This window comes from Antennarius striatus, chromosome 16 (genome assembly GCF_040054535.1).
Source record: "Antennarius striatus isolate MH-2024 chromosome 16, ASM4005453v1, whole genome shotgun sequence".
NCBI lineage: Eukaryota > Metazoa > Chordata > Actinopteri > Lophiiformes > Antennariidae > Antennarius > Antennarius striatus.
Window position 1 is genome coordinate 17,587,714 of NC_090791.1, and position 26,821 is coordinate 17,614,534.

At 41.5% G+C, this 26,821-nt stretch overlaps 3 protein-coding genes across 4 annotated transcripts; 1 reads left to right on the plus strand and 2 right to left on the minus strand.

Annotated features, from left to right (window-relative positions):
• Window positions 1-2,786: 2,786 nt before the first annotated feature.
• Window positions 2,787-9,476, minus strand: tmem205 (transmembrane protein 205). 2 transcript variants are annotated; one of them, XM_068337389.1, is made up of 4 exons: window positions 9,426-9,476; window positions 4,525-4,629; window positions 4,230-4,393; window positions 2,787-4,131 (listed from the first exon to the last, which is right to left on the minus strand). In XM_068337389.1, exons 2-4 carry the CDS (start codon window positions 4,622-4,624, stop codon window positions 3,829-3,831), a joined length of 567 nt encoding a protein of 188 aa, XP_068193490.1. In that variant the 5' UTR covers window positions 4,625-4,629; window positions 9,426-9,476; the 3' UTR covers window positions 2,787-3,828. The 2 variants fall into 2 exon arrangements, with proteins under 2 accessions (XP_068193490.1, XP_068193491.1); XM_068337390.1 differs by lacking the exon at window positions 9,426-9,476 and adding an exon at window positions 5,992-6,108.
• A 586-nt stretch (window positions 9,477-10,062) lies between these two features.
• On the plus strand, window positions 10,063-14,203 carry elof1 (elongation factor 1). Its single transcript, XM_068336200.1, has 4 exons — window positions 10,063-10,125; window positions 10,558-10,683; window positions 10,760-10,830; window positions 14,079-14,203. Exons 2-4 carry the CDS (start codon window positions 10,568-10,570, stop codon window positions 14,141-14,143), a joined length of 252 nt encoding a protein of 83 aa, XP_068192301.1. The 5' UTR covers window positions 10,063-10,125; window positions 10,558-10,567; the 3' UTR covers window positions 14,144-14,203.
• A 727-nt stretch (window positions 14,204-14,930) lies between these two features.
• cnn1b (calponin 1, basic, smooth muscle, b) lies at window positions 14,931-24,166 on the minus strand. Its single transcript, XM_068336199.1, has 7 exons — window positions 23,956-24,166; window positions 19,518-19,639; window positions 19,331-19,397; window positions 18,424-18,561; window positions 17,785-17,901; window positions 17,523-17,669; window positions 14,931-16,572 (listed from the first exon to the last, which is right to left on the minus strand). Exons 1-7 carry the CDS (start codon window positions 24,013-24,015, stop codon window positions 16,327-16,329), a joined length of 897 nt encoding a protein of 298 aa, XP_068192300.1. The 5' UTR covers window positions 24,016-24,166; the 3' UTR covers window positions 14,931-16,326.
• Window positions 24,167-26,821: the final 2,655 nt, after the last annotated feature.

Below are 26,821 nucleotides of genomic sequence, written 5' to 3' on the forward strand. Positions count from 1 at the left end.
TCTTTGGAAATATTTTCCTTCACAGCAGTAATGTGATCCATCGGTTCACATCGGACCTGGCATCTTTATTCTCACTGTCATCATAAAAAAAAAAGATCAGATTTCAGGTGAAAGTCAGTCAAGAGAGCAAACCTCTGTCTAAAACAATAGCATCATGATGGTTACCCATGGAAACCTGAATCTAGATCAGGAGGCACATGGATGGCTTCTCTGTTAACTTAGTTATTCTAGAAAAACAACATGTCACTAACCACAATTCTCTTCAGGATATAGACCTATAGCTATGAAGATGTACTTTTACAGAAAATTAAAACAGCACGGTTTTAAACACATTTTAATTTTAATTGTTGTGTTATTTTGCAGGAGTAAATTTCCATGATTCTTATAAATTTAAACATTTTTGAACTGGAACATCATCTGGATCCAGATAATTTTTTTTTTTGTGTAGTAGATGTCATGATGATTTTATTGTGTAACACTTTAACAGAATCCATGAAGATAGAACAATAAATATTGTTATTGACCCAATCCCACAAAGTTTAAATTCTATAGAATTGTTTTATAGCAAAACAATCTTGACCCCTGTGGCAGAAGCAGAAGTAAATCCCACTAATCAGCAGTCTGCCCTGTTCATTACAATTCACATACCACTGGTTCCATATTATAGCTTTTCAGACCTTAAAAATGGTTGCAGACATTTTAATGCACTAAACAGTGTTCTGGTAATGAGCTGTCAGTGAGTGAATGTTGGCTAATTCCAGGAAAAACACTCAACTAAGACAGTGAAAAAGTTGCTTTCTCCAGCAGCAGCTCAGCCAAGTAGTCTATTAATCAAACGAGGAAGTCGATGAAGACGTTGAAGCCTCATTTTTTTGTTCTTAATGGATATTAAAACTTTGAATGAAGAGCTAACGGTAGCTACGACAGCAGTCGACCAGCCAGACCTTGAACTGGTTCCATGAAACAGTCTCCAGATTTAAATGCATTGAACAGTTTGTTGTTTTTTTTTTCCTAGGTCAGCATTGCATTCAGTACTACACATGAGACAAACGTGGTCACGGCCCTCAATTTTGAAAAATACAGTTGGGAGGAATGAACTCAATACCCTTAGAGGTACACAATGTGATGGCAGCGTTTAAAAACTGGAAACAGGACACAGATGTGAAAACCATCGCCCCTAAAGCTCAATCACGAACACTTGAGACTCACTTTAGATGAGTAAAAACTGATAAGTGGTGATTTTCTCACTTCCTGGAGTTACAACACTGTCAGAGAAAGAGAAAGAGTGACACGTCTCTGTAGCCGCCAGTCACACCTGATATCTACCAGATATTCTAGAATTAATTAGAACCTTTTAATTCAGTACATCTTTTGAACTAATCCTGAACAATGTGGACCAAAGAAGGACCTGCTCATCGTGCCCACGTTCTCTAAGTTTCCATATTCACTCAGAAACAATCCACCAGGTCACACCGGTGTTAGAACCTAGCCGACCTCCAGCTAGATGGAACCTCAGGGGTCCAGCTCTTCTTCTCAGACAGCCTCACTTTTAATTAAGAAAGTGACTTGTATTTAACAAAAAACCAGGCTTAACAACACAAATCAGCTGAATAAACTACTTGCCACGCAGCCGAGCTAACGGCAGACTTCTGATAAATTGTTCATTCCGTTTGGATGTCAGTGTTTTTGTTGCATTGGTGCGTATCCATCAAGACAATTGCAAATTAGGTCTAGATTCCCGCATTAGGGATGATTGAGTGGGACTGCTTGAGACTCCCAGACTCATAATTAATTTAACACACCACATTACTGCAGGGCTGCTCTGCAGTATGACTGGATATCCAAATAATGGTCCCTGAACTAGCAGCAGTCTATCACCAGAATGCTGCAGTGACTCTGACGCATGAAAACACTCACTCATTTCCTTGTGTAGGTCAGGAATGAGGACTCAAGTCCTCCTTTTGTTCGGCCACTTCCTCGTGTTTTTCTTTGCAAAACCAGAATTGAGGATTATTTTTAAGCTCATTTTACACACCTGTAATCAGCTGATCCACATAACCGATATTAAACACCGTCAGGATCTCTAGTGTGAACAATAAGATTTCACCTGGGATGTCATTTTTACTCACACTCTAAACCGATGAACACGTCCAAAAGATGTGTGGTTTAAGAGATTATTTGGATGTGAAATTCTAAAATTGTCTTCTTCCTGAGGAAAGTTGACTTAATTGATCTAATAAGCTCTACTTTATTCGATGCAATATTTTCATCAATCAATAAGCAAGAAGATTAAATAATCACCCTTAAATGCCACAGAATTCAGAATTCTCGTCCACTGATGTTAGAACCATCTTGAAAAATGTCAGGATGAATTGTATATCAAAGGAGTTCATTCTTTAAGTTTCAGTCGATGATTTTCTTATTGAAATGCTTGGATATAATCCATTGACACTGAATGAATGAATCTCTTATCCAGAAGCAAAGCGGTAACATAATGGCCACAAGCCTTGTGCTCTTGAAAAAAGATGCACAATCGCAGGTGCAGGAATCAAAAGAGCCCTATTCTTGATCCAGGCACCGTCTGTTCAGTGTGGATCCATTGAAGGACAGTTTCTACCACCGGCAATCCAACTAAATGTGTGTTCAGTTCCAGAGTAGGAGGATAATAAAGTTACCTGATTATATTATACTGGTAAAAAAACAAAAAAAACATGGAAGGAACTAGAACAAAATGCTCAGGATCCCTTAGTGCTTTGAAAAATACAGCGACAAAAGTTTGATAAGTTCTTGATATTTATTACATATCTCATAGTTCAATTTCCCCAAAAAAAGGAATATGTTTAAAAAAGGCTTAAGATTCACAAATTTAACTACAGAAGAATAACAATAGCATTTGAGATCTGCTCTAGAAAACCATGGAAACAGAAAAATATAAAACCAATAAAAACCCTTTAAATTAAAAATGTACCCATTCAATGGAAAGTTTCGTGAAAAATATTTGAACGGTTTTTGAATTATGGTCTGTTAACTAAACATGATGAATGGATGGATGGATGGACTGAACTAATTCCTAATGTCTCCTCATTTCATGTGGTGGTGGTGGTGGGGGGTGTCATAGTGGTGGGTGCATACGTGATTGCTTGATCTGTGCGTCATTCTTAGAAGGTAATCATACATAAAATAAGTTATAATGAACGTCATTTATGATGATGATGATGATGATGATGATGATGATGATGATGATGATGATGATGATGATGATGATGATGATGATGATGATAACCTCTTCAATCTCACAATCATAATACAGTATTACTTCAACGCTCTTTACAAATTTTAAAAGAAATAAACTTTCATAAAGTTCACAAACATCGCCTCCTGCTGGGGGTGCAGTACATTGCACCTAAGGTTTGGTGATTAATTTATAGGTCAACTAATTCATAACAGAGGCCATTACCACGAGAAATAAAACATTCAAAACATGAAACTGTAAGGCTAGATCTTAGCTTTTGTGGGAAATTTAATTTGCATACTCACTGACATTATTAAATGAAAGATGGTGAAGGGAAGAGGATTGGTGAGTTCTGCAGATGGTGGACAGGAACAAAGACGTACCCCCTCTATAGGGCACTGGGTAGCTGGATCTCCACTTCAGTGGAGTAAAGTGACTTTACATGACTTGCTCTCTAGTATGACAGACGCCTCAGTGATTTACATGTAATGTTATTGCTATATGATGGATAAAAACTATGAATCATGCGCTGTTGTGGTGACAGAAGACGTGGAGATATTTTGGAGATATGGATTGATATCCAAACTGCCTCATCTTTAAATGGTGGCTAAATTCAGAGCTGTGTAAATCAAATTGATTGTGGTGCCGATGAAGCCAATCAGGTTACAGAGGATGGACACCCTGTGGTAGATATCGAACTTTGACCTGATCACTCTGTATTTGGAGTCCCGCTCTTTCAGCTTTTCGTAACCTTCTCTTGGGATAAACAGGCCAATTTGGCCTCCAAGGCCGTGCTCTTTCTCCACCTTCCTTGTCTGAAACATCAACATATTGATCGATGGTGCAAACCATTGGCTGTTCAGACATGCAGTGATCAGTGCCCCAATGTATAGAAGCATCTGCAAGACAAGACCAGTTACCATGCTGGAAGAAAGAAAACATGGTGATGCTTTAACAGCAAATATTTAAAATCACATGTGGATGTGAGATGTCTGACCTGAACATCTCGGTGCCAGTCCAGCAGGTCTCTAGGGTGGTACGCAGCATATATGACCAAGTTACACAGATTGCTTCCTATCAGACAATAGAAGTATGCAGGAAAGAGTTTACTCTGCACAATGCCAAAGGTGTGACGAGATACCTGCTGAATTAGTACGACCCCTGTAGGCACAGACATGACAGGGTCAGGATTGTAAATATAATGATGATACAGTAATACAAACAGCATACTGCAGACGTGTGTGTGTGTTTGTGTGTGTGTGTGTGTGTGTGTGTGTGTGTGAGACGGAGACCTGCTATAAGGGACACCCAGGCCTGCATGCCCCAGGAGAAAGACAGCATGAGAAGGTGTATAACTTTGACCAAGTCTGTCGGATGCCCCTCTGCTACCATTGTCCCTAAAAAAATAAATCCATTAGATTCTACAGTACTAGACTATACTATACCACTGATGAGGCAATTCTACATGATTTTAGGTCACATTCACCAAAGTGCTCTGTGTGTGTGCACCCCATTCCAAAACATAGAAATGAACACGCAGATTGAAATTGTACAATTAATTAAGGTTTTAAGATATGGGCTGTTTAGAGTTTTACATGTTGCTTCATTGACATCCTAGGGGTTCTTAGGGATGGAAACACTGATGTAAAAACATCTGGTTAAAAAAGGAACGTAATAAAATCTGTTATATTGAACTATGATTAGCAGGTCCAGATCTGGGACATGTTATCTCTGGTACATGAACTGATCCTGAGCTGCTAAAGGTGGGACACAATCTACAGGACAACCGAACCACGGTTCAAACTGGGATACAGAGATAAAGGTGTACCTTTTAACCTGTTGTCTCAATCATGCTGCAAATCTGATAACTCTCAGGATTGAGGTAAGAGTCCAAAGGTAGGACACAGGATCCAGGGTTGAAACAGGGACAGATTCGACCCTGTCGCCTCACTCACTGAACAATGAGTCCCAGAAATGAGCTGACATTCTTGGGACTCTTTGAGCAGTGGCTCAGTGGTAGAGCGGGTCGTCCAACGACCATTTGAATTCCAAATCCCGCTCAGCCACCCGGAGTGTGAGCTGGCAGTGAGAGGTGTCAGCTCACCTCCGGAGCACTGCCGAGGCACCATTGAACAAGGCGCCGTCCCCCTTTACAAGTTACTCATTTGGGTGCACCAGGAAGGAGCTGCCCTTGTGTGTGTGTGTGTGTGTGTGTGTGTGTGTGTGTGTGTGTGTGTGTATGTGTGTGTGTGTGTTACAGGGCCTGTACGCAACATATATATGCATGTGTGACTGACTAACGAACGACTAACGAACTAGAGCATGCTATGAATTTCCCTTCAGGGAAACCCTAACCCTAACCCCTAACCCCTAACCCTAAACCCTAACCCTAACCCACCCGTCCTTGGGGGGCTGCAGTCTGATGTCCACCTTCAGGAGGAACAGAAATCTCAAAGACCTCCTGGTCCACGCAGCCCTTAAACCGGTAACTCCTAAGGAGGCGTCTCGAGCCCGGGAGATACATTTTATCCGAACCCAATACATTTTCAACCCAATCAGTCGGGCTGGTTTTAACCTCTGGCAGGCCCCCACACCCTCAACCTCGAATGCCGTCTACGGTATCAGATTTTGAGCCTGCCAGAAACTGTACATTGGGGAAACCAAAAATGCCATATTTTTACGCATTAAGCAGCACATTTATATCATGGATAGCGAAGCAGGAAATAATACCCTATACAATCATTTTAAAACTCACGGACCTCACAATGTTCAGAGTCTGGGGATCGAGAGCGACAGCCGCTGGTCCCTTACACAACGACGGGCAGCAGAGAGACGCTGGATCGCTAAAGTGGACACGATCGATCCCCACGGCCTGAACGAAAAATTCAATTGAAAAACATTTTTTTTATCTTATTCCATTTTTACTTTCTTTTAGGTCCCACAATATTTTAACACTGAATCATTTTTTTCCCCTCCATCCCAAACAAGACCCAATTCCCTCTGAACCCCTTCTGTTTTTCCTCTCCCTCTCAAAACCCCCCTTCTTTTCCAATTAACCTCCCCCTTTTTCTTTTTTTTTAAATTTCCATTTTTAGTCCATATTCACCTTATTTAATTATTGTTAATTCAATTTAATTTATTTAATTTATTTATTGTATATATTTTATTCTTAATTTCCCTTCGGGGATCAAAATCAATATATAAAATAAAAAAATAAATAAAAATAATAACATACCACTTAAATAAAGTACTTATCATTATTATTCAGATTATATTTTAATTTGTTCTTTTACCAGGTGGGGCCCTAAATTTTATTATAGCACTAATTTATTGTTTATTATTGTTATTTCATTTAATTATTTACTTATTTAAATATCTATTTTATGTATATATATGTGTGTGTGTGTGTGTGTGTGTGTGTGTGTGTGTGTGTGTGTATATGTATATACTTATGTATATAAATATATAAATACATTTTTCTTTTTTTCCCCCACCTCCTTCTTTTCTTAACCCTAACCCCCATCCCCCCTCTTTCCCTAAACCCTAACCCGATTTTCCCAAAACCCAACCCCTCCCCCCTGTCCCTAACCTTCTAATCCCCAAACTTTTCCTTTTCTTTCCTCTCATCCCAACCCTTCTGAATTAGATCAATCATTTTCCCTTTTTCAGTGTACCCACAGGATGGTGTAGAGGTAATATTGGTACCTTCCGACTTGAAATCAAGTGTTCAAACCCCAACCGTACCACATCTCTTTTAAACATGCTTTTAACCAAAGTTTACCTCCAATCTGTATCTCCCCACAGCCACTATCAAGAAGCTATAGCTCAATGCTTTAAACACAAGCTTCGCAGTCAGGGGAGCAGGGTTGAAATCCCACTCACTATGTACCCCATCACCTCCATCATCTTCCCAGAACACCTGTAGAGTGTCTTTATTGTGGACCTGATTAACTATTATTTTATTCAGCTCTTTCCTGATCCGTTTTTTTTTTTTTTACAAGAGTGCTTTTTAAATTTTAACATCCATTTTATCTCACTTCCCCCAGGTTTTCCTTATTCCCCTAACTTTACTTTCCCCTTCTCCTTCTTTTAATTGATTTTAGTTGATTTTAATCCTTTTAAACTCCTGATTTTATTCATGGCATTTTAAGGTGACCCCACTCCCGGGCCCCAGGTGCCAGTGCACTTCGTAGTTTCTTTCAAGGAACTATGTGTTTTACTGTACCTAACCCTAACCCTAACCCCAAATAGAGGTAAGATCGGGCCTAAAAAAATCCAGCCTGACCCAAAACCGGGCCTGAGGGTATTAAAGCCCGACTCGAATGTAATTATTGACATTTTGAGCCCGAACCGGCCTGAATTTCGGGCTTGGATTCGGGCTTAAGTTCTTACCTCTACTTTCAGTGCGTAAAGTCAGGTAAAGTGACAGGAGAAAATACAGCTGACGCATGGAGGGAACTGAGCAGGTATTGTAGATGGATGTTTCCCATACAGTGTATTCTATGTTTTACCTACATTATTTATTTTCTAAGGGTATTCCTTAGTTTAATACCCATAGATCGTTTCAGATGCATACTACAGTATATAAATATGTATTTATTAAAAAAGATCGGGCCGGGTCTGGATCTTACGATCTTAAGCACGAGCCTGAGTCCAAAAAAAATCCAGCCCAACCCGAGCCCGAGGGTATGGAAGCCCGAAACCGACCCGAAAGTATTTGTTGACTTTTTGAGCCCAACGGTTGGGCCCGAACTCATGCTCGGGTGCAAGTTATTACTAACCCTAACCCTAACCCTCTAACCCCTAACCCTATCCCCTAACCCTAAACCCTAACCCCCCTTAACCCTAACCCTAACCCCTAACCCTAACCTCTAACCCTAACCCTAACTGTAAACCCTAACCCTAACCTAACCCTAACCCTAACTGTAAACCCTAACCCTAACCTAACTCTAACCCCTAACTGTAAACCCTAACCCTAACCCCTAACCCAACCCTAACCTAACACTAACACTAACCCTAATCCAAAACCCTAACCCCTAAAACTAACCCTACCCTAACCTTAACCCCCCTCACCCTAACCCTAACCCTAACCCAACCCTAACCTAACACTAACCCTAATCCAAAACCCTAACCCCTAAAACTAACCCTACCCTCAGCGTAACCCCCTCACCCTAACCCTAACCCTAAACCAAACCCTAACCCTACCCTAACCACTAACCCTAACGCTAACCCTAACCTAACCCTAATCCAAAACCCTAACCATAACCCTAACCCCTAACCCTAACATAACCCTAACCCTAACATAACCCTAACCCTACCCTAACCCCTAACACTAACCTTAAACCCTACCCCTAACCCTACCCTAACCACTAACCCTAACCCTAACGCTACTCTAACCCTACCCTAACCCTAACCCCCCCTAACCCTAACCCTAAACCCTAAACCCTAACCCCCTAACCCCTAACCCTACCCTAACCCTACCCTAACCCTAAACCCTACCCTTACCCTAACCCTAACCCCCAACCCTACCCTAACCCCTAACCCTAACCTAACCCTATAAAATAAAATAAAAAAATAAAAAGAAACAGAGAGAACTTGTTGACTATTTTTACCAACGTAAGCATTACTCATTATGCGCTGGTAACATGTCCAGAAGAGGATCCAGCAACCCCTGTGACCCGAATAAATGGAAAAAGGGATACGGGAAAAGAACAAATGAACAAACGAATGAATGAATGAATGAAAGTATTCCAGATGCAAGAAGGTTCAATTCCACCTGGGGCATTTCTGTCTGGAATTTCTCCCCGTATCTGCATGGGTTCTCTCCGGGTTCTCTGGCTTCCTCCCACCACCAAAATATGCTGAACGAATGGCTATCTGTTGTTAGTGCAAACCCGCTATCAGCTGGAGAGGCTCCAGCAGACCCCTGACCCTCAACTTTGGACAAGCGACTGAAGAGGAGATCATTTTGAGCAATAAGTGATTGAATGATGTATTCCCCAAGACATCAACTCATCAACAGATGTAAAAGCAAGACATGCAGTGAAACAGACTTGTCTTTGGAGCACGCAACTTTAGGACTACACTATCTGTAGCTGGGAACTGAGAGGCCTGTTTTCTGGAGGCTAATTGCTTCATTTTTTACATTTCATAAATATAATCATCATTATACAAAACATAAATGTGGACTTACCTGAGTTTCCTTTTGTTGTGTTATATAAAAAGTACAAAACACAATGAATTACTGACACAAGGCAATCTAATGTCTATTATAAAGGGAATAAGCCCCACCTCTCGATAACAGGCAGACCAATTGACACTCTTCATTTATGTGAATACTGTCATCCACCAATGTTTTCCTACCCATATATGTTATTTCCTGCTTTGCCAACAGAAAGGGCAGCACCAGACCTGAACTCGGTGCCCTTCTGTACAGAGTAATAATACTGGTAAAGTCCAACAGTACATAACAACACAAGCTCTCTTCTAATCAGATACGGACAAAAGGTTTGGCTTACAGACAATAATGTAAAAGCAATATTTACAGCAAACAATTACAGTCAGTGGTGAAATAATCTTAAGAATAGGAAATAAAAATGTTTGAGGCTGCATTTGTATTTCAATACAGCAAATAATTTCTGTCTGTCTGTCTATCTATCTATCTATCTATCTATCTATCTATCTATCTGTCTGTCTGTCTGTCTGTCTTGGAGGGGGGGAGTGACGACAACTAAACCTAGACCTGCTATTGGTTACCTACCACTGTCAGTCTCTTCATTTCAGCCAATCGTTAATCGAGAAAATCCCCGTCCCACCAATCAGCGCCGGCCCTGGAGGAAACCGGTGTCGGGTGAAATTAAGTCAACAGCATCCTCCGCTACAGCAGCACTTTGGTAAGACAGACATCTCTGACGTTAACAGGAGAGGTTAAATGATGCAGGCTGAGACAGACCAAAGACTTCTTCACTGTTTTCTCCCTCATGTCTTTTCTAAACGCCATATTGTTTCATTTCGTGCAGTCGTTCCCCACAAGCTAGCAGGCGTTACCCCGCTAGCTGCTAGCGGATAGCGGAGCCTATTGGCGCGTTATTACCGGTGATTATTGTGTAGCATCGATTTGAATAACGCGGTCGATTGTGTTCTAATTCTGAACAGCTGATTTGTAAAGTAGACTCAATAAGAACTGAACTTCACTGACAGTGAAGTTTCCACTGGAATAATCCATCTTCAGCTCCGTAACAGACACACTGGTGCTGTAACGACCTCCTCTCCTCTCAGCTGATCAGAACAACATCCTGTTGTCTGTTGTTGTTTTGCTGCTGTAGAGCATCAGACATGGGGCGCAGGAAGTCCAAGAGAAAGCCCCCACCCAAGAAGAAAATGACGGGGAACCTGGACACCCAGTTCACCTGCCCGTTCTGTAATCACGAAAAATCGTGTGATGTTAAAATGTGAGTATCTGAAACTGAGTGTAGGGCTGGGGAGTCATCCTTTCTGGGAGATGAACTGACACACGGCTGGTTTCAGGGAGAGAACCCGGAACACAGGAATCATCTCCTGCAGCGTCTGTCTGGAGGAGTTCCAGACCCCCATCACCTGTATCCTTTAACACCTGTTCCTAATCACAGCAGTGTGTTTAAAGGGATGAGTTAACCCTTAAATTCTTCAACTACATTTGGCTTTAATGCACACAAATGCATTGGGGATGTTGAGCATTCTATTTCAAAGCAAGAAAAGTGGAAAAAGTCCTTGAATTTGATAATATTTCACTGAAAGTCAAGAAATATTAACATTCCTGTTCTGATTACAGTATTTTCCGCACTATAAGGCGCACGTAAAAGCCTTTAATGTTCTCAAAAGCTGATAGGGTGTCTTGTAATCTGGTGTGTATTATTTATGAAAACAAGTTTTAAAATAGGCCATTCATTGAGTTCTCAGATGAGTTCTCCACTCTCAGCTGTAACCTCAATTCAGTGCGCCTTGTATGTGATTTTATTTTTATTTAAAAAAAATATGTCATTCATTGAAGGTGCGCCTTATAATCCAGTGCGCCTTATAGTGCGGAAAATACTGTACTGCTTCACATCTGTGGTGTGTGGAGTCGACTAACTTCTGGCGTGGTCAACGGGTACTCCATAGCCCAGGAATGGAGTACCTGTATTATGGCTTGAATTCAATGTATATGGGTCAGATGACAAACTGTTTGTGTCCCTTAGACCAAAAAAAAACCAAGTTGACTCTCGTCATCACAAAATATTGAGCAAATTGTTTTTAGGCCAGTCTGTTCTTTGGCAAATTGTAACCGCTTCAGCTCGTGTCTGTTTTTAACAATGGGACTTTTCGGGGGGCTTCTTGCTGGTACATTAGTTTCACATAGACATCCTCTGATTGTTACTACCTTGATCATAAAATAAGTTAAACCTGTTTAACACGTATTTTTCACATCATCAATGATGTCACTGCTGTATTTTTGAACACACCCCCTTTCGGTTAACGACTCGGTTTCACAGAATCAGCAGCATACATATCATTCTTGTTGGGTCTGTTGGTTTTCTACACCTTTACTAAACCTTGTAGACACTTATTTACAGTGTAGAAGTACAAGAAGTGAAGAAATCCCAAGAAAAACAATAATTTATCTTGCTAGTGATGTGGTACTGCTAGGATTTTGAAGACAACAGTATGTGATGATCGTATGTGATGAAGCAAATCTTTTACGTTGACGTGCGTCTTGTGACTGTTGATCAGGATAGTGTTCATCTATTCCTCCGCTGGGCTCTGGAAACAAACACATCCCATTAGACACCAACCTGTTGCAGGTTTAGCGTCTTCTCCCAGAATGGCGTGTTGTTTTCAAGGACAGTTAGAAGTCTACGAAAGGAGATGGACATATCGCCTCCAGCAGCCAACACCTGTATCCAGGGAGCTCGGGGGGTTATGGGTAACTGACTGTTATCTGTTGATGTAGATGGGGACAAACTGAGAATTCTAAATATTTGCTGTCCGGTGGAAACTCAGGGAGGACATTGAGGTTAGTCAGTGTGTGTATGTGTGTGTGTGTGTGTGTTTCACATTGTTTGTGAAACTAGATGCTCCGGTTCCCGCCGTCCACACGCAGATGGGTAACCAGAGTTTTAAAAACTCTTCTCTTTGGCCAGAGTTTTCTAAAACAATAGTTTTTGTTACAAAACTGTGTGTTGTCATGTGGACGACAGGCCTAACCGTAGAAAAATATGTTTGTTTTGTGGAAATACCCGGCTACGTGTCGACATGGCCTCATTGGAGCGACTTTCAGACAGCTGAATTCAGGACGGATCCGTTTGGGGCAAAACTTTTCAAATACGTACTGTGTATTGGACGTCTGACAGCTGTGTGAGGCTGATTATAAAGAGTAGAATATGGGAGCTTTCAGGCACCTGGACACTCTACACAGGTCTCCTACAGAAACCAAAGCTGGCAACTGGATACAGGGACAAACTCAACATTTGGTTCACTTTACAGTCCCTGTACTCGTAGCGGAGTGGTGGGAGGACACCAAACTGGAAGCAAAAATGTTTTTTTAGAGTTGATGATGAAAAAAATGAAGCTCCGGTGCTACTGTCTTTTTGTCACTGTCTGGTTGTAAAGTGGATAAGGACAACACTAAAAAAGGAACTTGATTAATGTGTATAATGGAAAGAGTGGATGTTTGGTCCTCAGGAGTTCAACACCTGGGAGAAAAGGAGAAATGGACCTGCTGCTTTTTTTTAACAAGTTGCACCACTGTGTGCCAGATAGGACGAACAGACAGGGTGTGTTCTGGGTAATATCAGGTCGTTCTTCACTGATCTGATCTGATCAATAATGTTGGTGAAGAATCGTCCCATTTCTAGTTACATCAGGTTTACAACAGAGATGTCAAACCAACAAAACATCCAGACCTCATGCAGAAAATAAAGTTCAAATCAGAGTTTTGGGGAAAGACATGAAAAACACCAGATGAGAATCAGAATGACCCAAAATTAGAGGTGATCTCCCACATAGGTTCTGACTTAGGAAACTCATTTTTCATTAATGTCAGAAGGCAACATGAAAAGTTGAAATGAGATCATGATTCTGAGAGCAGCCCTGGTTGGAATCCTTCATCTGCGCTCTGGGCCGCGGTGTCCTCAGAGCAGGCACCGGTTACTGACCCCTTTAGTCAAACATGACGAGGAATTTATAGTGCTGTGTCATATTTAAAGATTTATCTCAGCATTAATCAGCGAGTAGAGTCGGGGAACAGAGTCCATAGGCTCATTAACTCGAGAGCAGTGGGAACAGGTCCAGTCCAAAAGGATCCCCATCACCTGATATGCCCTAAGACTGCGTTTCTAACTGTGGCAGAGGTTGTGTGTCTGTTGGTGTGTCTGTGTGTGTCTGTGTGTTGTTCTGGTGTTCCTCAGGTTGTCAGAGTTCTGTTTTGGGATCGATACCCTCTGGTATCACTAGTATCACAGTTTTCAAGGGGACCGGTAACGAACATTTTTATTTATTTTATATCTTGTTATAATTCCCGAGGGGAAATTAAGAACACACTCGATTAGTAATTCTTCAATCAAGAGCATGCATACATATTAGTGTGTACAGACCCCTGTAATGCACACAAACACACACGCGTTGACGACCCGCTCCGGTCATCTGTCGGTTCACTCCTAATTTCATATTGGGGCACGAATCCTCTCATTTCAGACCAGGATGTGCTAGGGTCAGATTAGGGGTTAGAGTTAGGGTCAGTTTAGAGTTAGGGTTAGGAATTAAAGTTAAGGTATGCAAAGTATAAGATGTTGGCCTGCCTTGTGTTACGTCCCTAACATCACCTCAACAGATCTGTCCGAGCCAGTGGACGTTTACAGCGATTGGATCGACGCATGTGAAGCAGCCAATCAATAGTCCAATGTTGTGCTGTGACCCAGCTTCTCTCTGCCCCCCCACCCACCCACCCTCTCCCCCAACACGTTTTCCTGAATACGTACTTTTACTCTGTGTTGATGCCGAGCACCACACACACACACACCGCACCTCTGCTGGGCCGGAGGTAGCCATGTTTTAGTGATCAGATCATGTGTTCACATGTTGTTTACAGTCAACCATCTTTTCGTCAGAATTGTCACCTACACAGAACATCTGAGGGTTCTTCTCTTTACATTGTTGTATTTAGTGGATTATTCTATATGAATGTGTAACTTTTTGACCTTCTTTTAAATGTTAACCAACTTTGTTTTTTTTAAACAGAAAGCTTCACCTTTTCAAGCATGTAGTCTTTTGTATTGTGTTATAAATATTTTTTAAATTGACAGTTGTACTATCTATTACTCCACTTCTATGTTTTTCCACATATTGTGTAGTTTTAGTAACAGTTAAATAAATTCTGGAACAAATTTTTTCAAGTGTTTTTTTTATTGCACAAATGTCATGTTTAGTGAAAGGCATATAAAAAATATCAAGAGGTTAGCCAAGACTTAAAAGTAAACAATGCTGATGCTAAGCAACACATGAACGAGAAAAGTTTCTCTACGTTTACTCAACATTGCTTATTATGGGCAGAAGAAATTAAATAACATGACTGAAATGTGTGTGTTTAGATGGACTGTAACAGCTTTAAATGTACGTGTGTATCCACCAGATGGCGCTCTGCTACATGAAACCACTGCTGCTGAATGGCAGTGTGTAGTTCAAATCTATTGACCCCCCCCAGCACAGGAAACAAAGATCTGCTGCTAGTCGCACTAATGAAACCTGGATGCTGAACATGATGATGAAGAAACTTAATGACTGTACACTTCTGCGTTTAGCCGTGTTGATAATGAATCCTGTAGCGACTAGAAACACCTCTGATCTGACATCTTTACATTCAAGACATTCGGTGGGTTCAAAGCATAACTTAACGTTTATCTCTTCTGCAGCGTCGTCTTTTACCGACTGGTTGAAATACTCACAAACTAATACCAACATGTAGAAATGAGGATGTTCTACATTTGAAATGTTAAGTTGAAACAAGCTTTATTATCTAAATTTATGTAAAAGAAAAACTCAATGCACCAAGGGATCCCTACTAGTGGTTCTATATTGTTATTACATGTACCTAAAATATTTTGGGATGTCATTTACTTTGTAAAATGAGCGTATCTGAATTGCAGTGCTGTACAAGTATAGAATGGAACTACAGGGAGGTACCTCCACTTTGTAAATGAACTCAGTCACATTCCACCAGTGTTTACTGCACACAGGGAGAAGCCAGTAAAGTGCAGCACAGCTAAAGGGGTGTCTGTGAATGAAGTTCAGCCTAATGTCACACTACGTGTCCACTTACGTTTGTTCTCCAAAAAAAAGCGCCGTCTGATAGACCCTTCTATCTCTAAATACATCCTCAAAAAAACCAAAGACTCACGCTGCACACAAGTCGTGGACGTCAGCCCTGTAAAATTTGGCGTGAGGGGAGATTTGGCAGGCCTGTGAAGGTAGGTGCTCGCAAAAAAACCCCAAAAAAACCAAAACCAAGCAAGGCCAGCTCAAAGCGACAAGTCCCGCTGCTCAGCGTCGTCTGTGGAAACAGACATTTTTCTGCGTCGTCCCCTGGAGGTGAATCCTAGAGCCTGTGCATCTCTGGAGTGGACTCTGTTCCAACGGGGTTGAAGTTCGATAGCACCAACAGGTTCAGATTCTGCTTCGTCAGTGTTCAAACCGGACCGGAAATGTAGGGAGGTGAGGCGAGGCCAATTCAAGGCTTGGGAATCTCTAATTACAACGCCTGTTTAAAAAGCTGTAGAAAAAAAATATAAATAGCAAAGGCCATAAAATCTTTGTCGTGGGCACTTTAGAAGTAATAAAATTAATCAGCAATGAGACAAATGTTGGCCACTGAATACGGTCAGTATAATCTCTCTTTAACTCATGGAAAGACTAACAAAAAATTCCTAAGACTAAAAGAATGTTTAGACAAAGCCGGGGAATGAAGACAACAATGACGTCTGCAGCGTTAAATAACAGTCTGGAAGGTTTGCTCGCCACATGGACGGCTGTGGTTGGTTGGACTTAAGCGAATGGGGAGGGGGGGCTGAGGCTGTCTGGTTGTCTTAGTCAGAGTACTGGTTGTAGCCGTCAAACTCCATCTCGCTCCCGTTGTCGTAGTAGACCTCGGTGGGGTTGGTGCAGTACTTGTTGTCAAAGACCTGGCGGGGCAGGCCGTAGGTGGTCATGCCCTGCTGGGAGGCAACTTTGTTGGTGCCCATCTGCAGAGAGATGGTGGTGGTGTCACAGTTCTCCAGCTCCAGCTTCTTGTCAAAGATGTGCCTCCTGGTTCCTGGAGCCGTCATGCCAGCCTAGACAGAGCAGCAGACAGGGGGTCGCTAAATATGATATATTAGCCTATTATCTCCTGACAGCAGTACTATCTGTTCATCTACAGTATTTTCCACACTATAAGGCACTTTAAATGTGTATGAAATATTCTTTTGCTACTTTTATCATCTACAGTAGAACCTCAAGATACGAGCTGCTCTACATACGAGTTATTTGAGATACGAGTCGTCGCTCTGTCCATATTTTTGTTAGACATGCGAGCAAAATCAAAGATACAAGCCGTTCAGGAGACCACCGCTAGTTGGTGGATGGATACGAGATCAGGTGAGACCGGATCTCGTTTCAGAGTAAAGACATGGCGCATATCTTTTCACACTTTATTATAGTTTATGAAACTTATGTATAATTAATCATACAGAGGTAAAGTCTATATGTCTGTTGGTTCAATCAATCTATCAACTTTTATTTATTTATCTATCGCTTAATCACATCTGAAGACATTTCAAAGCCCTCCAGAGCAGGTATAAGCTACGGTGGCAGGGAAAAACTCCCTCATTGAGGAAGAAACTCCGGATAGGACCCAGGCTCTGGAGGGCGGCTGATTTTTTTAAAAAGTAATTTAGGTTTGGGGCTTTTTTACAAGACTAGATCGCATAAAAAAATGATTGTAGTTATTTTAAATGGGGAAATGTTTGATTCACCAAATCAGGAAACAGATTAAACTCTGGGGGTTCTACTGTATTTGCCATCTTAGTGTCTATGCTGTAGTGTATAAGGTAAAGATCTTTAGTGATCTTCAGCTTCTATTTCACTAGTTATGTGTTACTTCTGGACAATTTTTATCTGTTACTTCATTGACTGAAACGGAATATTTCCCTATTAGTTTCTACATTCCTGCCACCCGCAGGCCAGAGGAGACGGAGGTCAAAATAAAGAACCTCTGCTTCTCCTCCGGCGCCTCTCTGCTCACCTGGCTGGCTCCCTTGTTGGTGCCCATCTGTAGGCTGATGGTGCACTGGTCCACTGGGTTGTCCATGGCCATCTTGGAATCATACAGGTGGCGCCGTGTCCCGTAAGAGGTCATGCCCTTTTGGCTGGCGAGCTTGTTGGTGCCCATCTAAAGGCAGAGCACGATGTTAAATGACTGAAAGCACCTGATTGGTTGACTGTGCTGACGCTCTGGCTGTCGATGCTGCACAGAGCGCGAGGACAGCGGTTTGCGTTGCTCTGACCTGCAGCCCGATGATGTTCCGTCCCTCCCTTAGCTTCTCTGGAGCGAAGCGCCGCTGCTGCTTCTCGGCGTATTTGACTCCGATGTCGTACTTTGAGTGGAAACCTTTGGACTTGGCCTGAGAGCGTGGAGTGGCAGACACACAAAGGAAAGTGTTGGTAACACAGTATTTTTTTCCACATTCATATTTCTTCCATCATCGACTGTTGTTGCTGTATTGTAGTCCCGGTTCTTAGAACACAAAGCACTCATAGGTAGGCAGTATCCATAAAACGAACACACAGCTTGCGTACATCATATTTAAGGATTGTGGTGTCTGCAGGCTGCAGGTGATTAACAGTTATTCCAGTTTGCGCTTATGGCTCCTGATCGTCTCGTTCATCACGGTTCAGTCGAGTTCCAACAGATGCACAGCAGACGACACAATCCTTTCCCACAGACAGGTTGCTCATTTTAGTTTCTGTCGTTTTACTACGTCTGTTACTCCTCATACTGTAATGTTTTTACTCTTATGGATAGAATACTATTTTAATATGTCAACGATTTGATGTTTCTGATGTAATGTGAAGGATTCTGGGACACGGCTGCCCAATAAAGGCTGAGGATGCCTCAGAGTCAGCGTGTGCTCAGCCGCTCTCACCATTCCAGCCAGAGCGATGAGCGTGCTCTGGACCTGAGTGTGGTTGACGTTCTCAAACAGGTCGTTGGCCTCGAAGATGTCATGTGGCTTCAGGCCATAATCTGTGATCGCACGGACAAAATTCCCTATGTTTTCCAGCTGAGGAAAGAGCAGAGGGGAGGAAAATGAAATCAGTGAGCTGCAGCATTTCTCTGGGATCACATTCAGTCACCTTGAAAGCAGCTTTTTCTACATCTCATGGAATACTTAAACCTTTGGAGAGATTCGTTGATTTACTGGGAGTTAGTTGAGACAACTGAAACCTCTCTTATTGTCCGGTAAATAGAAAGCAGCTGGTTATCTCTTCCTAATAAAAACTGAAGATGTGGAAACAGCTTACCAGACATACAATATGTTCATTAGCAAGCTTTCACGGTTCTGTTTTTGCTGAGACAGTCTCCAGTCTTTGTGCTAAGACAGGTTGTGTTAAGCTAACAGCAGCTTTGTGGTTGCTTAATGAGCCCTGTCACAAAAATGTAACTGGAAAAAGAAGACCCTGGTAACGGCAGAGACACTGAATTAAATGATAATTGCTGCGTATTGCCCCTTTGATATTCGACTCTGTCTGAAAGTCTGATTATGTGCGCCTTCATTTACTTAATTTCATAGTGAATGTTTTTGGACACAGCTTCAATCAAACCTTAAAAGCACCATTTGCTTTCTCCGTCCTGTAAAAGGCTAATAAAAGCCATGCTGAGATGGGATTTATTTGAAATGGCAGCTACTTTCTGGAATGTAAATAAGCTCTGTGTTGTCGATGCCAATGCGGTAGACTAACTCAGCACCACATGCTCTGGAAAACGACCCCGACTCTCAGACTAACTGGACAAATAAGGCTTATTTTCTTTCCACAGAGCCGGTGCGTTACCTGGTGCCAGTTTTGACTGGAGTTGTTGATCTTTCTCACAGATCCTGGCTGGAGGACGTTAATGAGTCTAAAAAAAAAAAAAAAAAAAAAAAGGATTACATTCAAAACATTTTTATGAGGGATTACATCGGTGAAATGAGTGAAATGATTATGAATCAAGTCGTGACGTAGCTGTCTAACCACTCACTCGCACAACAGGACTCCATCCTTCAGGCTCTCCATAAAGTTATCCCCCATCTTTTTGCCGGTTACATCCTGGATCCACATCCTCAGTTCCTCCTCCTTATGAGGGTCGTACTTGCCTGCAAGCTGGAGGTGGACGGAGCAGAGGTCAGAGGTCAAATATCAGACTTGCAATGAAGAATCAGGGTCACTTTGACAAATAGGAAATAAAGGAAGTTTCATGAGTAAAGTCAAAAGTTACAGGAAACATTTTACAGGAATAAAGTTAGAATTTTATGAGAAAAGACAGAATTCTGAAAATTAATTTTACAAGATAAAGTGAATAATATTAGCACGTTAATTTCAGATTAAGCATTAGAAAACAAAATGTCAGAGGTTTCTGAATAAACTCTCTTGGTACATCGAGGTCACATCATTCCAGCTTTCAGCACTGAAAATAAAATGTAAAAAAAAAAAGATCAAGCGTGTCCGATTGTGACGCTTTAATGTCTCCGAGACAAGAAGCAGCAGCTGCGGTCAGGATGACCAGGATGTGTGTGTGTGTGTGTGTGTGTGTGCATGTGTGTGTGTGTGTGCGTGTGTGAGGTGATCAATAAAGGAATCTGAACAACTTCCAGCTTTTAAAGCCAGTGGAGGAATTAATAGGTGTTAATGTACGTTCTGCTCTAGGTCCAGTCCGGCTCAGTGGACCATACAGAACATTCCACATGAATCTCCTTTTACAAGTTTAGGGGTTTATCTTTTTATTATTTAATTTCTACGTAATTTCCAATACATTTGCTGACCAGAATAAAACCATCTGATCAGGAAAGATTTATCAGCTACTGTTTCCGAAGGACCGTTTTTTCTCTCCATTTTTCTTTATTTAGCTGACAAAGAGTCTCCAGGCAGCAGCAGACTTTATCTTTACCAACTGAAACTAATCATACGGTAATTTGCAGGATAGCATGTTGGAAAATATTTCTTCAAGGCAAACCTATAAATTAGGGCACTAAAATAAAATGAAATTCTATGAGGGGAAGGTAAAATAACAGTATTAGATAGAAGAAGGCAATTTGAACTTGCATTTCCTGAACACTGATCCCAAACACAGCTACACACACACACACACACACTACCAGAGTTGCACACAATGTTTATTTTACAGTTGATGTCAAGTCTTCAGCAAATAAATTCTAAAGACTATTCCTCCTTCAAAACGGAACTGTCTTTGACCGTCTTGATTTATAGATAAACTACTGAAGAGCTGATGAGTCAAACAAGAGCAGGGAGAAAAATGAAAAAGGCCTGTGGACATTCCTGCGTGGAGAAACGCACTGGCCTCACTCCGTCCATGGATTTCCTTATTGGCACAAAGCTGTTGCCTCCAATACTTTGAATTCTGGCACCTCCCCCGCACCCCACTTACACACACATTCACACATACACACACACACACACACACACACACACACACAGTTCTGCAGATAAGTCCTCACAGTCTGGGATCAGCAGCCAACACAAACAAGTATTTGAGAGCAGCAGGGATCGAGTCGCTTCCAGTCCATCACACCAAACTTGGGAGAAACAGCTTTCCGAGACACACCTCCCTCTCTCGCTCCGATTGGACGAGCTCATGTTTCCCTCTTTCCCTCTCTCCTTCTGGGTTTTCCAGAATCTGTCCTTATACAGAGAGCTCAGGCTGGTCTGACATATAACTAAGTTGAAACAAGACATTTTATTTAATTCTTTTTTACCACTTTTGCCGGTTCATCTCAGACGTCGGATGTTTTCTCAGACTTTAAATCTCGAGTCATCGTCACTTTATATATAAAGAACACAGATCAGAGTATTTTATTTTGGAAAGCATCTTCTGAGATATCTTTTTATGAAGTGATAGAGTAGTATTGGTAATTCTAGGATCAAATTTCAGTTGAAACCCAACTTGAGACCCCTTAGCACCACATATCAAAAACTCAGTTTGCTAGTCAATGAGGAAGTCAACAGTAAGTCTTTCAATTAGGAAAAAATACAGACTTATAATTGAGAACTATTACGTGATGAGAATCATTACCGTTATAGTAATTAAGACATATAGAACTACTGACACGAGCTGTTCCTGTGACCAGGAATATCAGTTAAACTGGAGCTTTAATCCTAACGTAGCTAACGTTAGCCACAGAGGCCAATGGTCGTACCACACCAAGTATGGCTTCAGCAAGAAACGCATCCTGCCACAGACATTTGCATGTAATCCCGTGATCAGTGGTTTACTTTTTACTTTTGTAATATATCAGACAATTTACATGAAAAGATACGAGAAATTTAAAATCTTAAGATCTCTAAAAAAACACTTCAAATCTTCAAATCTTACTTTTTAAGTCATAAGAAATAGTTTAAAAAGCAGTGAAATCCAAACATGTGAAACGATCCCCTGCCTTAAGGCCTTACTGATCATTTCAGCTCTAAGGCATCCATTAAAGGATGGCGGTAAATGCTAGTCGCAGCACAAGCAGAGAAAAGCTCCAAAGTAAGTGATCCGACTCGGTGATGTCATGTAGTGTCAGATAAATGCTGCCAGCATAAGCTACTATCAGCTACTGGTCATACCAGACCAAGTAAGGGTGTAGCAGAGGAATCAGAGTCTCCGTTCATGAAAGAGACAGAATGAGTTCTACTGAGTACGACCTCTCAGGCCGGCTGCAGTGCTGTCTGCTTCCACGTGAGGCCAGAAGTGTGAATGTATTTACTGGTAAGTGATAAGTACGGATCCCTCCAAACAAAACGGCGCTGCTGGCACCGTTTCTTTGCGATTGACCTCATGCGGTGGGACCTGAACGCATCACAGGAGCTGCTGGCAGGGCTTTGTCTGCTGTCCACCTGCATTCTGTCAGGGCTGTGTTTTGTCATTCCTGACTGCGATGTAAACTGTTTAGAGTAAGGACACTTTCTCAGGTTCCATCTCTGAGCGCGGTCGTTCCTTAAAAGGCCATCAGATCACGGATATGCAGCCGCCGGTCTTCCTGCTGAAGCTCCGCTTCTCTCTGATGTCATGTTGCTGGAACTCACCATCCCTGCAAACCTCACCAACCTGTAGCTCAAATAAACCTTTTATTGCCCCGACTCCAGCTTGCCCTGGTGTATATAATCAATTTGGACATGGCACAGAGGAGGCAGCAAAATAACAGCCAGACTGGCAACAACACCTCCAGCCCTGGGTTCTGGCAGAGACCCGACTGACTGTAGAGCAGTAATGAGAGGAATGTGGGTCTACTGCAGCTCTGTGAGAGGTTAGGGCTCTGATGAGAGACGGCACTATTCAGAGAGGAGGCCACATCCCTCCAGGACAATAATGATGATGATGATGATGATGATGATCTGGGAGTCGGGACAGTAACAGGCTGACCTTTCTCATCCTGAGTGGAATGCCAGCAGCTCTGACTCATCCCACCGTACAGAGTCACTACTGTCATCACAGAGACAGCAAAAACGTTATATATCTATACAGTCACTTCTCTTTAGGATGGCCCCAGCCTGAAGGCTCGGAAATACCAAAGTGTTAATGTTCATGTTTGACGTGTCCAACACAGCGCGGTGGCAGAATGTAACCGAGTCACTGAATGTAACTCCAGTACTTCAGACCAGATTTGAGGTGTCTGGACTTTAAATACATGATTTATGCACTCTTTCCTTCACTGCATGCATATAAAATAGCACAAATGAGCTTCAGTGTGACTCCTGACATCATCAAAACGTTTACATGAAATCAAAATTAAGATACAAAAATGTGAAGCAGAAAAATATGACACAGCATTGTTAATAAAAGTCGTTTGATTGTTTCCGCTGACAGAAAATGATTTGCTGTGTTTTATGTGGATGACTTTTTTGTCTCTTCACGTTTAATGGAGAATTTTTACACTATAGTTCAACTTTTTCTCAAGTAAAAGAATATCTGAGTACATGCTGTACTCCCCTGCTGGCCCCATGATGCTCCTCAAGCAGTAAATGACTTTAAATCCTAATTTAATAAAACACCTTCAGGCATCTAGACTGGACACCAGCAAGCAAGCTAACAAAAATCTTTCCCACAGACGATCGACCCCTGACCCTACCTGCTACCTAACCCTACCCCTCACCTTACCCCTGACCCGTCAGAGGTCATTTGGCCACTCAGACCTACATCCGGTCCACAACAACCCCTGTCCTCCCTGAGGGTTCGTCATTAGACCACCAGGGGTCCAAACAGCAAACACACATCCGATGGACGCTAGCATCACTGACGGGTCTTTTATCTATATAGCCTCAAGCTAGCAGGTCTGTGCCAGAGCTTTATAAACAAACAAGTGAGCCAGCACACTGGACCTCCCTGCTAGGTCGCCTGCACTGACCTTTGACCCCCCAGAGGAGGCGGTAGGGCAGCTACTGCCTGTCTAAAATGAGCAGACCGAACCAGCCGGACGTACCTTACTCTTGACCTCAGCGGAGAGTCCGAAGGCCGGGCCGCTCCTGAAGTGCGTGGACATGGTGAGGCTGAGGCTATTTACAGAGGAGGGGTTTAAAAATGGAGCTCCAGCTGTCTGTCCGCGGCGCAGAGTCCCGAACAAACCCGCGGCTGCGTCTAATGACCTGGTCTCCGGTAGGACCTGCTGGCGAAGCTGGAGGACAACTTTCCGACACTTTTCTGAATCTTTTTTAAAAGCTTCACATGCGTGCGCTCTGATTGGCTGGGGCAGCCGTCCAATCAGAGCGCAGCCTCCTCGTCGGGTGGGGGGAGTGATGTCACCACTCGGGTATTAGATTTAATCAGTGTCACTTTTTCCACCTTCGGGCCAGGCGGGATGTTTTACTCACCGAGTGGAGGTTATGTCACTGTCATGTTCCCGTGGAGCGTTTGTCACTCACTGGAAACACATCCAGTCATCCCCGACAGCTCTGAGTCTGTGTTACTGTAAACCTACAAATAAAACTAGTGTGATAGCTCTAAATAAAAAGATGATAAAGCATCTGACAAAATGTCACATTTATTACAAAAAAAAAGAAAACTGAAAAATAATAATAATAATAATTTCATTTCCGTACTGCTTCTTCTGCTTTAGCGGGTCATGGGAATTGCTGGAGCTTATCCCAGCGCACATATGGCCTTTAAATAATATAATAATAATAATAATAATAATAATAATAATAATAATGCAACACTACCACTGCTACCACTCCTCCTCCTCTTACTGATTAAAATGAAAATAATAATAACAATAATATATGATTCCATGAGCATATGTCTGTGTAGGTTCACAGTTATCCAGGTCATGGTTATCCAAAGCTGTTTAACTCAATCCACTGGACGCTAAGAAAGTTCCTGAAGAAGAACTGAAGAAGTCTCTTGGATGAGAGATGAAACATCTTCAAGAACTTTCTTTTCTTAAATTCCAGCGGATTGACTGAAACAGCTTTGGATTCCATGAGCATAGACGTCTACCGCTGGAATATGGAATCACCCTGTTATCATTAACAGTTGGATAGTTATGATAAATTCACTCATGGAGGTTTTCTTCTTCTGGCTCAGTAATATTGGAAGGTGCATCAGATTTGACATCACTGAATCAACCCAGGTCCAGATGGTGATTGGGATCATCACATAAATCTGGTCTTCTGGTGTTCAAAAAAGTGGAAAACACTCCTTTATCAGATCCAGTCTTACCTGTAATGTGCACCACTGTCTTACCAAGTCTGATGAAAATCTGTGAGGTGATTTCAGTGTTATATTGCTAAGAGACAAACAAACACTGGTGAAAACATCTTCTTGGTAGAGGTAATGATAATAACAGTAACACATAGAGTATGTGATTCAATCTTTTTTTAACAATGCAAAGCTGCTCTACTAACAGCTGCTTGTAGCTCTACGAGCTCAGGAAGATATTTCCAGCAATTGTACAAATGATCTAACATCATTTTAACAATTTTATTCAAAAAGGAACCATAAATATTTTTCCAGAGTGCTCAATGTCTAGAGATGTCAAGTCAGTAAGATCCATCATGTGGAAACCATGAACGATGTTGGCAGTAATGACTTAATGACATTAAAACTCTTACCAGCACGTGGGATAATTGAAAACAAAAGGTAACATGAAATTCAAATCTTTTCACCATTCAAGATCTCCATCATGTTCTTTGTTCACCTTAGAAATGGTTGCAGCAACACAACCACAACAGAGGCCGTATTTAGATGGGGCTTTTGATTATATTTAAAAAATATAACATCAATCTCCATTTTTAGGTCAACATGCCTCTTGACAAACAAATAAGTATGAATGAATGTATATCACCCAGAGCAACTGCTAAGACTGTTATGCATTTTTGACAGCTCTACTGATAAAGCTGTGTTTCACCTAAAAATAGACTGAAGATTAGCTTTATGGAGGGAGTCCTCAACTTACAAATAATTGACCTGCAAAAATTTTGAGTTACAAACAAACACCGTATCTGACTATTGTCCTGCAGTTCCCCTTTTGGCCACAATCCCCATCGAGCAGCACCGCTGTGTTCACGCAGCTCCAACACTCGTCTTCCCCTAATGTTGTTGTTTGTTGTCTCTGTCAGCATTTCAGAGCGTCAGGCTTCTGTTGTTGATGATTTTAAAAACTGGTGGAGAGTTCCTTGAAGTGTTTTCTTCTTCTTCTCCTCTATTAAATTATGAGGAGAAAAATGTTACTGTAAACTATTCTGACTTCAAAATTATCATGTGAATCACGAGTGACGCTTAACGCTAGGTATTGGAACTATGCGTACATATTGTATATGTTTTTATTGTTATTTATTGTACAGTAAAATGTTATAATGGACTTTTAACAGTTTTTCAGTGATTTTAAGAGTCCAGTATTTTAGTGGACAGATGTTAAGTCGAGTCAAATTATGTTTTTTTTTTTTTTGAAAATCAACGTATAATCAAGAACGACTTAACTTGAAACAACCTGAACCCGTAATTTATTTTATTATGTGTTGTTTAACGTCCTATTACTGATTTTGGTAAGTGTTAGGGGTTAGTACTTTCATATTTAGAGTGGTAATGGCATTTAAATGACCTCAAATGGGATTATAGATTGAAATGTAATAAATAACGACTTACAATTCAATTTATGAACAACATCCCACAACGAATTGTGTTTGTGGGTTGAGGACTAGCTGTATATGATTGTAGAATTTATCTGCAAAAACTTCAGACATCAGTGGCTTTTATCTTTTAAAATGAAGTTGAACTTTTACACGGATAATGGCATCACTAAAATTATATTTATAATGAATGATCATTATAAACACATGTAGGTGACAGTC